We start from the raw sequence: 13735 nt of genomic DNA on the forward strand, positions 1-13735 counted from the left end.
TAATCGATGCAAGAAAACTGCAAGCAAATTGGTCCATTATTTTTTAAGTTATCAATTTTTTAGTAAGAACACTGATGGATCAAAAACTTGATGTGATAAATTCTGTTGGACTGTTTTTGATAAAAAATTAATCTCTTAAAAAATAATTGACCAATTAACTTATGACCTTCTTGCATTGATTAGCAATAGATCTCTTTATAATCACAAAAAGTTTCAAGTAAATTGCTCTTGATTTAAATTTCTTATGAGTTTTTAAAGTTGAAACAAATTTTCAGTGTTCTTGCAGAAGAATTTCTTACTGGTAAAGTTTGTGGGGTGGGTGGGGGGTTAAGGGTGATGTTAATGAAAAACAGATGCAAGAAGGTTATTAGTTAATTGGTCAAATATTTTTTGCAAAATATCCCGTTTTTCATTAAAACCACCCGTAGCCCCCCACCCACCCCAACCACTTTTTCCAGTAAGAAATTCTTATGCAAAAACACTCTAAAGATTTGTTTCAACTTTAAAAATTCATAAAAATTTCAAATCAAGAGCAATTTACTTAAAACTTCTTGTGATTATAATGGGATCAATTGCTAATCGATGTAAGAAAATTGCAAGTAAATTGGTCCATTATTTTTTAAATTATCAATTTTTTAGTAAGAACACTGATGTAATACATTCTGTTGAACTGCTTTTGATAAAAAATTTGTAACTTGAAAAATATTTGACCAATTTACTTGTGACTTTCTCTGATCGATTAGCAATAGATGTCTTTATAATCACAAAAACTCTCAAGTAAATTGCTCTTGATTTGAATTTCTTATGAATAGTTAAAGTTGCGGTAAAATAATTTTTGAACTGTTTTTTGTAAAAAACTTATAGTTTAAAAAATAATTGACCAATTAACTTGTAACCTTCTTGCATCGATTAGCCATTGATTTCTTTATAATCATAGGAAGTTTCAAGTAAATTGCTGTTGATTTGAATTTCTTATGAATTTTTAAAGTTGAAACAAATTTTCAGAGTGTTTTTGCACAAGAATTTCTTACTGGAAAAAGTGGTTGGGGTGGGTGAGGGGCTAAGGGTGATGTTAACGAAAAACAGAATTTTTAATTGGTCAATTTTTGGCAAAAATTTTGTTTTTCATTAAGACCACCCTTAGCCCCCCACCCACCCCAACCACCTTTTTCAGTAAGAAATTCTTGTGCAAAAACACTGAAAATTTGTTTCAACTTTAAAAATTCATAAAAAATTCAAATCAAGAGCAATTTACTTGAAACTTCCTATGATTATAAGAAAATCTATTGCTAATCAATGCAAGAAGGTTACAAGTCAATTAATTGGTCAATAATTTTTTAAATTATTAGTTTTTTACAAAAAACAGTTCAAAAAAAATTTACCGCAACTTTAAAAATTCATAGGATATTTAAATCAAGAGCAATTCACTTGAAACTTCTTGCAATTATAAAGAGATCAATTGCAAATCGATGCAAGAAAATTGCAAGTAAATTGGTCCAAAGAAAAAATTTTAATGGAAAATTGTAGCATATTACGTCACGAAGCACATTGAAGAAAATTGCCAAAAATTATGACTCGACTAAAAGTGCCATAACTTTCAAAACTTTTACTGTAGAACGACGTTTTTACCCTCAAATCCATCCTCAGGAATCCCATTACATTGTCGTGAAAAAATCATAAAAATATTCCCAGTGGTTCCCGAGTTATACCCAAAAATGTCCACTGATCCATAAAATCTTGATGTTACAACTTGAGATTAAAAAACTCAAATTTGGCACCTCTTGGACAAAATTGCCTCTAACTCAAAAGATTTTTGAGATACAAAAATCGTTTTGGTATCGAATTATTGGGAAAGAAACACACTTTCTTAGGCAATAACCCTTTTAAGCCATTTCCAACTATTTCCTAAAATATCCTCCAAAAAAGTGAGCATTTACTATTAAAAAAACCACCCCAACAAAAACCCCCATAACTCCCGAAATTTTCACCCTAGAAAGACGTTTTTACCCTCAAATCCATCCTCGGGAACCCCTTTGTATTACCGCAAAAAAGTCATGAAAATACCCCGAACGGTTCTCAAGTTACACCCAAAAATGTCCACTAAAACTCACCAAACCCTCGTAAGTCTCCGCCCGTTCGGGCTCCTTAACCTTCATCCTCTTCTCCCGTTTCTTCTCGATCGTTCCAGTCCGATCCAGAAAAGTGTCGTCGTCACTGTCGTAATAGTCGTTATCCTCCCAGTTCTTTGTCTTACGTTTCTTAGACTCTACAAGTGTGGATATTAGTCAAAACTATCGAAGGTTTTTGGTACCACAGGTTTATACCATGAGTGGATTGCCTCAGAAGACCTAAACGGTCCAATATTCTGCACGCTTCTAACGCACATTGAACCACCGCTTCTTTCTTTTTCCCTCTATGCAACACTTCGGCTACCAGAGGTTTTCCCAGCTCATCATCTAATGGTAGTGCCACTTTACATAGGAACTGACCCATGCCTACAATATTGTTTTTTCGCGGTTATTCCGGTTGGGTAATTTAACGGATAATTTAATTTTTTAAGAAAAATCCATGGGTCTGAGAGAAATATTGTTTATATAAAAGTTGTTTGGATTCGTGCAGAGTATCTTTAGAAATAAAAATTTTAATTTTATTTTCAGTGGGAGAAAATCAAGAAAAACCTCTAATCAAAAAAATGCCATTTTCTCAAAATGTATGAAAAATTTCATGTTTTTTATTTATGCACTAGATGCCTTTTTTAAGCCTTAAACAAAAAGTATTTTACATATTTTTTCCAAAAACAAACGGGAAAAAAGTTATTGTAAATTTTCGGTTTTAGGTCAAAACTCGTTGGAAAATTTAAAAATTTTGAAAAGTTGGTAGAATCAAAAAAAATTTTTTCTGTATATTCCTCGTAAAAATCCAATCAAAAAACTCTTATATCAAAATTCTCTATTTCCCATAGAAAAGCTAGAAAAAAATAAAAAGTGTGCATTATAGAAACTAAAGGGGTACACCCAAGATTTTTCATTAAAAATCACATTTTAATTTTTTACAAAAGATCTATGGGTCTGAGAGAAATATTGTTTAAACAAAAGTTGTTTGGAATCATGCAGAGTATCTGTAGAAATAAAAATTATAATTTTATTTTCCATACAGTGGGAGAAAATCCCAAAAAACTTCAAAACCAAAAAACTCAATTTTCTCAAAATCTATCCGAAATTTTCACATTTTTATTTTTGTAATAGATGCTCCTTTTAAGAACAAAATTAAAAGTATTTTTGACATTTTTTCAAAAAACGACTAGTAAAGGAGTTATTGGCATTTTTCGGTTTTGGACCAAAACTGGCTGAAAATTGGAAATTTTCAAAAAATTGCTCGAATCAAAAAAAAATTTTTGCTGTGTATTGCTAGTGAAAATCCAATCAAAAAACTCTAATAACAAAATTCTCTATTTCCCATAGAAAAGCTAGAAAAAAATAAAAAGTGTGCATTATAGAAACTAAAGGGGTACACCCATGATTTTTTCTCTAAAAATCACATTTTAATTTTTTACAAAAAATCTATGGGTCTGAGAAAAATGTTGTTTAGACAAAAGTTGTTTGGAATCATGCAGAGTATCTGTAGAAATAAAAATTATAATTTTATTTTCCATACAGTGGGAGAAAATCCGAAAAAACTTCAAAACCAAAAATCTCAATTTTCTCAAAATCTATCGGAAATTTGAGAATTTTTATTTCTGTAATAGATGCTCCTTTTAAGGGCAAAATTAAAAGTATTTTTGACATTTTTTCGAAAAACGACTAATAAAGGAGTTATTGGCATTTTTCGGTTTTGGACCAAAACTGGCTGAAACTTGGAAATTTTCAAAAAATTGTCCAAATCAAAAAAAAATTTTGCTGTGTATTGCTGGTGAAAATCCAATCAAAAAACTCTAATAACAAAATTCTCTATTTCCCATAGGAAAGCTAAAAAAAAATAAAAAGTGTGCATTATAGAAACTAAAGGGGTACACCCATGATTTTTCTTTAAAAATCAGATTTTAATTTTTTACAAAAAATCTATGGGTCTGAGAGAAATATTGTTTAGACAAAAGTTGTTTGGAATCATGCAGAGTATCTGCAGAAATAAAAATTATAATTTTATTTTCCATACAGTGGGAGAAAATCCCAAAAAACTTCAAAACCAAAAACTCAACTTTCTCAAAATCTATCGGAAATTTTAGAATTTTTATTTTTGTAGTAGATGCTCCTTTTAAGGGCAAAATTAAAAGTATTTTTGACATTTTTTCGAAAAACGACTAATAAAGGAGTTATTGGCATTTTTCGGTTTTTGGCCAAAACTGGCTCGAAAATTAGAAAATTTTAAAAAATTGCTCGAATCAAAAAAAAAATTTTGCTGTGTATTGCTATTGAAAATTCAATCAAAAAACTCTTATAACAAAATTCTCTATTTCCTATAGAAAAGCTAAAAAAAAATAAAAAGTGTGCATTATAGAAACTAAAGGGGTGTACACCCATGATTTTTCTCTAAAAATCACATTTTAATTTTTTACAAAAAATCTATGGGTCTGAGAGAAATATTATTTAAACAAAAGTTGTTTGAAATCATGCAGAGTATCTGTAGAAATAAAAATTACAATTTTATTTTCCATACAGTGGGAGAAAATCCGAAAAAACTTCAAAACCAAAAATCTCAATTTTCTCAAAATCTATCGGAAATTTGAGAATTTTTATTTCTGTAATAGATGCTCCTTTTAAGGGCAAAATTAAAAGTATTTTTGACATTTTTTCGAAAAACGACTAATAAAGGAGTTATTGGCATTTTTCGGTTTTGGACCAAAACTGGCTGAAAATTGGAAATTTTCAAAAAATTGTCCAAATCAAAAAAAAATTTTGCTGTGTATTGCTGGTGAAAATCCAATCAAAAAACTCTAATAACAAAATTCTCTATTTCCCATAGGAAAGCTAAAAAAAAATAAAAAGTGTGCATTATAGAAACTAAAGGGGTACACCCATGATTTTTCTTTAAAAATCAGATTTTAATTTTTTACAAAAAATCTATGGGTCTGAGAGAAATATTGTTTAAACAAAAGTTGTTTGGAATCATGCAGAGTATCTGTAGAAATAAAAATTATAATTTTATTTTCCATACAGTGGGAGAAAATCCCAAAAAACTTCAAAACCAAAAAACTCAATTTTCTCAAAATCTATCCGAAATTTTCACATTTTTATTTTTGTAATAGATGCTCCTTTTAAGAACAAAATTAAAAGTATTTTTGACATTTTTTCAAAAAACGACTAGTAAAGGAGTTATTGGCATTTTTCGGTTTTGGACCAAAACTGGCTGAAAATTGGAAATTTTCAAAAAATTGCTCGAATCAAAAAAAAAATTTTGCTGTGTATTGCTAGTGAAAATCCAATCAAAAAACTCTAATAACAAAATTCTCTATTTCCCATAGAAAAGCTAGAAAAAAATAAAAAGTGTGCATTATAGAAACTAAAGGGGTACACCCATGATTTTTTCTCTAAAAATCACATTTTAATTTTTTACAAAAAATCTATGGGTCTAAGAGAAATATTGTTTATATAAAAGTTGTTTGGAATCATGCAGAGTATCTGTAGAAATAAAAATTATAATTTTATTTTCCATACAGTGGGAGAAAATCCCAAAAAACTTCAAAACCAAAAAACTCAATTTTCTCAAAATCTATCCGAAATTTTCACATTTTTATTTTTGTAATAGATGCTCCTTTTAAGAACAAAATTAAAAGTATTTTTGACATTTTTTCAAAAAACGACTAGTAAAGGAGTTATTGGCATTTTTCGGTTTTGGACCAAAACTGGCTGAAAATTGGAAATTTTCAAAAAATTGCTCGAATCAAAAAAAAATTTTTGCTGTGTATTGCTAGTGAAAATCCAATCAAAAAACTCTAATAACAAAATTCTCTATTTCCCATAGAAAAGCTAGAAAAAAATAAAAAGTGTGCATTATAGAAACTAAAGGGGTACACCCATGATTTTTTCTCTAAAAATCACATTTTAATTTTTTACAAAAAATCTATGGGTCTGAGAAAAATGTTGTTTAGACAAAAGTTGTTTGGAATCATGCAGAGTATCTGTAGAAATAAAAATTATAATTTTATTTTCCATACAGTGGGAGAAAATCCGAAAAAACTTCAAAACCAAAAAATTCAATTTTCTCAAAATCTATCGAAAATTTTAGAAAATTTATTTTTGTAATAGATGCTCCTTTTAAGGGCAAAATTAAAAGTATTTTTGAAATTTTTTCGAAAAACGACTAGTAAAGGAGTTATTGGCATTTTTCGTTTTTTGGCCAAAACTGGCTGAAAATTGGAAATTTTCAAAAAATTGTCCAAATCAAAAAAAAATTTTGCTGTGTATTGCTGGTGAAAATCCAATCAAAAAACTCTAATAACAAAATTCTCTATTTCCCATAGGAAAGCTAAAAAAAAATAAAAAGTGTGCATTATAGAAACTAAAGGGGTATACCCATAATTTTTCTCTAAAAATCACATTTTAATTTTTTACAAAAAATCTATGGGTCTAAGAGAAATATTGTTTATATAAAAGTTGTTTGGAATCATGCAGAGTATCTGTAGAAATAAAAATTATAATTTTATTTTCCATACAGTGGGAGAAAATCCCAAAAAACTTCAAAACCAAAAAACTCAATTTTCTCAAAATCTATCCGAAATTTTCACATTTTTATTTTTGTAATAGATGCTCCTTTTAAGAACAAAATTAAAAGTATTTTTGACATTTTTTCAAAAAACGACTAGTAAAGGAGTTATTGGCATTTTTCGGTTTTGGACCAAAACTGGCTGAAAATTGGAAATTTTCAAAAAATTGCTCGAATCAAAAAAAAATTTTTGCTGTGTATTGCTAGTGAAAATCCAATCAAAAAACTCTAATAACAAAATTCTCTATTTCCCATAGAAAAGCTAGAAAAAAATAAAAAGTGTGCATTATAGAAACTAAAGGGGTACACCCATGATTTTTTCTCTAAAAATCACATTTTAATTTTTTACAAAAAATCTATGGGTCTGAGAAAAATGTTGTTTAGACAAAAGTTGTTTGGAATCATGCAGAGTATCTGTAGAAATAAAAATTATAATTTTATTTTCCATACAGTGGGAGAAAATCCGAAAAAACTTCAAAACCAAAAAATTCAATTTTCTCAAAATCTATCGAAAATTTTAGAAAATTTATTTTTGTAATAGATGCTCCTTTTAAGGGCAAAATTAAAAGTATTTTTGAAATTTTTTCGAAAAACGACTAGTAAAGGAGTTATTGGCATTTTTCGTTTTTTGGCCAAAACTGGCTGAAAATTGGAAATTTTCAAAAAATTGTCCAAATCAAAAAAAAATTTTGCTGTGTATTGCTGGTGAAAATCCAATCAAAAAACTCTAATAACAAAATTCTCTATTTCCCATAGGAAAGCTAAAAAAAAATAAAAAGTGTGCATTATAGAAACTAAAGGGGTACACCCATGATTTTTCTTTAAAAATCACATTTTAATTTTTTACAAAAAATCTATGGGTCTGAGAGAAATATTATTTAAACAAAAGTTGTTTGAAATCATGCAGAGTATCTGTAGAAATAAAAATTACAATTTTATTTTCCATACAGTGGGAGAAAAGCCCAAAAAACTTCAAAACCAAAAAACTCAATTTTCTCAAAATCTATCGGAAATTTTAGAATTTTTATTTGTGTAATAGATGCTCCTTTTAAGGGCAAAATTAAAAGTATTTTTGACATTTTTTCCAAAAACGACTAATAAAGGAGTTATTGGCATATTTCGGTTTTTGGCCAAAACTGGCTCGAAAATTGGAAAATTTTAAAAAATTGCTCAAATCAAAAAAAAAAAATTTGCTGTGTATTGCTAGTGAAAATCCAATCAAAAAACTCTAGTAACAAAATTCTCTATTTCCCATAGGAAAGCTAAAAAAAAATAAAAAGTGTGCATTATAGAAATTGGCAGTTAAATGTGCAGTATTTGATGTATTGACCTGAAAAATTGAAATTTGGTGGGAAATTAAGCAGTTCCAGAAATGTCAAGTGTTTCTATGGATAGTAGGTCCAATATCACGGGCCCCAATACCACATAATATTTCAAAAATCAGCGTTTTTCCCCAACTAGTTTGGCCTATAAGGTCTAATTTATGCATGATTTTTATATGGGTATTGTGGCCCTTTGATATAATGGAGCTTTCGAGGTTTTTGTTCTAGAACGACGTTTTTACCCTCAAATCCATCCTCAGGAATTCGGTTTTATTGCTGTCAAAAAAAATGTGAAAATATTCCAACTGGTTCCTAAGTTATACACTGATGCGTAAAAAAACTCGAGTCTGTTGCACTGTTTTTGGTAAAAAATTTATAACTTAAAAAATAATTGACCAATTAACTTGCAGTCTTCGCCTATCGATTAACAATAGATCTCTTAATAAACACAATAAGTTTCAAGTAAATTGCTCTTGATTTAATTTTTTTATGAATTTTTAAAGTTAAGTTTCGAACTGTTTTTGCAGGATAATTTTTGGCAGATTTAAATCCAACTTTAAAAATTCATAAGAAATTCAAATCAAGAGCAATTTACTTGAAACTTCTTGTGATTATAAAGAGATGTATTGCTAATGGATTAGAAATGGTTGCAAATTAATTGGTCCATTATTTTTTAAGTTATAAATTTTTTTCCAAAAAATGTCCGAAAATATATTAATTTAACTTTAAAAATTTATAAGAAATTCAAATCAAGAGCAATTTACTTGAAATTTTTTATGATTATTAAGAGACCTATTGTTAATCGATGAGAAGACTGCAAGTTAATTGGTCTATTTTTTTTTAAGTTATAAGTTTTTTTAACAAAAACAGTCCAACAGAACTCATATTGCAATATCAAGTTTTTTATGAGTGTTTTTGTTAAAAAATTTATAACTTAAAAAATAATAGACTAATTAACTTGCAGTCTTCTCTCATCGATTAACAATAGATCTCTTAATAAACGCAAGAAGTTTCAAGTAAATTGCTCTTGATTTAATTTTTTTATGAATTTTTAAAGTTGGATTCAAATAATTTTCGAACTGTTTTTGCAGGATAATTTTTTATTGGCAAAACTGCTTGGGTTGGTTGGGGGGGCAAAGGGTAGAGTTAAAAAAAAAAGCCGATATTTGCAAAAAATAATTGACCAATTAACTTAGAACCTTCTTGCATCGATTAGCAACAGATCTCTTAATATTCATAAGAAATTTCAAGTCAATTGCTCTTGATTTGAATTTCTTATGAATTTTTAACGTTGGATTTGGCTAATTTAGGATATGTTTTTGCAAAAATCCTGTTTTTTGGTAATACCACCCTTAGCCCCCCACCCACCCCAACCAGTTTTTCCAGTAAAAAATTCAAAAACAGTTCGAAATTTTTTTAATCCAACTTTAAAAATTCATAAGAAATTCAAATCAAGAGCAATTTTCTTGAAACTTCTTGTGATTATTAAGAGATCTATTGTTAATCGATGAGAGAAGACTGCAAATTAATTGGTCTTTTATTTTTTTAGTTATAAATTTTTTACCAAAAAACGTCCGAAAATATTTTAACTTAACTTTAAAAATTCATAAAAAATTCAAATCAAGAGCAATTTACTTGAAATTTTCTATGATTATTAAGAGATCTATTATTAATCGATAAGAGAAGACTGCAAGTTAATTGGTCTATTATTTTTTAAGTTATAATTTTTTTAACAAAAACAATCCAACAGAACACATGTTGCAATATCAAGGTTTTTATGAGTGTTTTTGTTAAAAGATTTATAACCTAAAAAATAATTGACCAATTAACTTGCAGTCTTCTCTCATCGCTTAACAATAGATCTCTTAATAATCACAAGAAGTTTCAAGTAAATTGCTCTTCATTTCAATTTTTTATGAATTTTTAAAGTTAAGTTTCGAACTGTTTTTGCAGAATAATTTTTGGCCGATTTAAATCCAACTTTAAAAATTCATAAGAAATTCAAATCAAGAGCAATTTACTTGAAATTTTTTATGATTATTAAGAGATCTATTGTTAATCGATGAGAGAAGACTGCAAGTTAATTGGTCTATTATTTTTTAAGCTATAATTTTTTTAACAAAAACACTGAAAAAACTTGATATTGCAACATGAGTTCTGTTGGACTGTTTTTGTTAAAAAAATTATAACTTAAAAAAATAATAGACCAATTAACTTGCAGTCTTCTCTCATCGATTAACAATAGATCTCTTAATAATCATAAAAAATTTCAAGTAAATTGCTCTTGATTTGAATTTCTTATGAATTTTTAAAGTTGGATTAAAACAGTTTTTTGCATAAGAATTTCTTACTGGAAAACTGTTTGGGGTGGGCGGGGGGCTAAGGGTGGTGTTACCGAAAAATAATATTTTTGCAAAAAATAATTGACAAATTTACTTATGACCTTCTTCAATGTTCAACTTCAACTGCGTAGAAAACAAATGATTTAAATGTGAAAAATAATTGCAAAGTAGAGTGTCACTCGATTTAAAAATATTTAATTAATTAATTAATTTTAAAAAAAATAAAAAAAAAATAAAAATAAAAATAAAAATAAAAATAAAAATAAAAATAAAAATAAAAATAAAAATAAAAATAAAAATAAAAATAAAAATTTATGCTTTCTTACCTTGCTCGGAACACTCATACTCCAAGTCCATCCCCTCCCTTTCAAAGAACCCTCTCAGAGCCCTCTTAGGATCCTCCAAATATAAATCTTCATTGGTCGTAACGGCAAAAGGGTTTTCCTGCTCCTCCTCTGACCCCTCGTCCTCCTCACCTGAAACACCTATCGTCAGCAAAGAAATGTTCACCCCCCTCAAAAAATTCCCACCCATTCCCCAATCGACTCCTCTCTCCTCCTCCTTCCTCCTCCGCTCCTCTCGCTCTAGCTCGGCTCGTCTCACTCGCTCCTCGTGCTCCCTCAATTTTTCCCGTTTCATTTCTCTCAGTTGCGTCACGGTGTATTCGGACTCCTCCTCCTGGTCTTCGTCCGGACCGGTCAGAATGAAGGATCTCTGACTGCACCCCAGACGTAACATGTGTCCCACCTGTATATTGAGCCAAAACCTCAAGTAAATTGCTCTTGATTTGAGTGAGTTTATGAATTTTTAAAGTTGGATTTAAATCATTTTTGGGAGTGTTTTTGCAGAAGGATTTATAACTTAAGAAATATTTGACCAATTGACTTGCAGTCTTCTCTCATCGATTAGCGTTAGATCACTTTATAATCACAAGAAGTTTCAAGTAAATTGCTCTTGATTTAAATTTGTTATGAATTTTTAAAGTTGAGTTCGGAGTTTTTTTGGAAAACATTTTATAACTTAAGAAATATTTGACCAATTGACTTGCAGTCTTCTCTCATCGATTAGCGTTAGATCACCTTATAATCACAAGAAGTTTCAACTAAATTGCTCTTGATTTAATATTTTTATGAATTTTCAAAGTTTGATTAAAATAATGGATGAACTGTGTTTGGTAAAAAAATTTATAACTTAAAATGTAATAGTCCAATTAACCTGCAGCCTTCGCTAGCTGATTAGCAATAGATCTCTTAATAATTACCAGAAGTTTCGAGTAAATTGCTCCGAATTTGAATTTTTTATGAATATTTAAAGTTGTATTAAAATAATTTTTTGCAGAAGAATTTGTAACTGGAAAAACTATTTGGGGTGGGCGGGGGGGGTAGGGGTAATGTCAATAAAAACAGGATTTTTGCAAAAAATAAATGACCAATTAACTGCAAACCTTCTTGCATCGATTAACAATAGATGTCTTTATAATCACAAGAAGTTTTAAGTCAATTGCTCTTGATTTGAATTTATTATAAATTTTTAAAGTTGGAATAAAATAATTTTTCGGCCTGTTTTTGCAAAAATCCTGTTTTTCATTAAAACCACCCTTAGCCCCCCACTCACCTCACATAGTTTTTTCAGTAAGAAATTCTTCTGCAAAAAGTCTGAAAATTATTTAAATCCAACTTTGAAAATTCATAAGAAATTCAAATCAAGAGCAATTTACTTGAAACTTCTTGTGATTATAAAGTGATCTATTGCTAATCGATGACAGAAAATTGCAAGTCAATTGGTCCATTACTTTTTAAGTTATTAATTTTTTACCAAAAACAGTCCATCAGAACCTATATTGCAACATCAAGTTTTATATGCATCAGTGTTTTTGCTAAAAAATTTATAACCTAAAAAATAATAGTCCAATTAACTTACATCCTTCTCTCATAGATTAACAATGAATCTCTTAATATTTACAAGAAGTTTCAAGATAATTCCTCTTGATTTGAATTTTTTATGAATTTTTAAAGTTAAATTAAAATATTAGATGGACTGTGTTTGGTAAAACATTTATAACTTAAAATGTAATAGTCCAATTAACCTGCAGCCTTCTCTCGCTGATTAGCAATAGATCTCTTAATAATTACCAGAAGTTTTAAGTAAATTGAGCTTGATTTGAATTTTTTATGAATATTTAAAGTCGTATTAAAATAATTTTTTGCAGAAGAATTTCTAACTGGGAAAACTTTTTGGGGTGGGCGGGGGGACAGGATTAATGACAATAAAAAAACGGATTTTTGCAAAAAATAATTGACCAATTAACTAATAACCTTTCTGCATCGATTATTTATAGATGTCTTTATAATCATAGGAAGTTTCAAGTAAATTGCTCTTGATTTTTATTTTTTATGAATTTTTAAAGTTGGATTAAAACAATTTTTTGGCCTGTTTTTGCAAAAATTCTGTTTTTCATTTACACCACCCTTAGCCCCCCACCCACCCCACACAGTTTTTCCAGTTAGAAATTCTTCTGCAAAAACAGTCTGAAAATTATTTAAATTCAACTTTAAAATTTCACAAGAAATTCAAATCAAGAGCAATTTACTTGAAACTTCTTGTGATTATAAAGTGATCTATTGCTAATCGATGACAGAAAATTGCAAGTCAATTGGTCCATTACTTTCTAAGTTATAAATTTTTTACCAAAAACAGTCCAACAGAACCCATATTGCAACATCAAGTGTTTTATGCATCAGTGTATTTGTTAAAAAATTCATAACTCAAAAAATAATAGTCCAATTAACTTACAACCTTCTCTCATAGATTAACAATAAATGACTAAATATTCATAAGAAGTTTCAAGTAAATTGCTCTTGATTTGAGTTTTTTATGAATTTTTAAATTTGAATTTAAATAATTTTTTGCAGAAGAATTTTTAACTGGGAAAACTATTTGGGGTGGGCGGGGGGGTAGGGGTAATGTCAATAAAAAACCGGATTTTTGCAAAAAATAATTGACCAATTAGCTAATAGCTTCTTGCATCGATTAACAATAGATGTCTTTATAATCATAGGAAGTTTCAAGTAAATTGCTCTTGATTTGATTTTTTTATGAATTTTTAAAGTTGAATTTAAATAATTTTTGAACTGTTTTTGCAAAAATTCTGTTTTTCATTTACACCACCCTTCGCCCCCCACTCACCCCACACAGTTTTTCCAGTTAAAAATTCTTCTTCAAAAAATTATTTCAATTCAACTTTAAATATTCATAAAAAACTCAAATCAAGAGCAATTTACATGAAACTTCTTATGAATAAAAAGTTATCTATTTCTAATCGATGCAAGAAGGTTATATGCTAATTGGTCGATTATTTTTTAGGTTATAAAT

The 13735-nt window shown here is 28.6% G+C and overlaps 1 protein-coding gene across 2 annotated transcripts in view; it reads right to left on the reverse strand.

Moving 5' to 3' along the window:
- The window catches only part of LOC126747893 (kanadaptin-like), a 246814-nt gene that overhangs the window by 25507 nt on the left and 207572 nt on the right, over positions 1-13735 (reverse strand). For both annotated transcript variants that reach the window (XM_050456862.1, XM_050456861.1), the window contains 4 exons: positions 10894-11110; positions 10690-10839; positions 2325-2495; positions 2112-2266 (listed from right to left, as the gene is read on the reverse strand). In XM_050456862.1, coding sequence (XP_050312819.1) covers positions 2112-2266; positions 2325-2495; positions 10690-10839; positions 10894-11110 — 693 coding nt within the window. The remainder of the gene's footprint in view (positions 1-2111; positions 2267-2324; positions 2496-10689; positions 10840-10893; positions 11111-13735) is intronic.

The sequence above is a fragment of the Anthonomus grandis genome, chromosome 20, assembly GCF_022605725.1.
Source record: "Anthonomus grandis grandis chromosome 20, icAntGran1.3, whole genome shotgun sequence".
Classification (NCBI taxonomy): domain Eukaryota; kingdom Metazoa; phylum Arthropoda; class Insecta; order Coleoptera; family Curculionidae; genus Anthonomus; species Anthonomus grandis.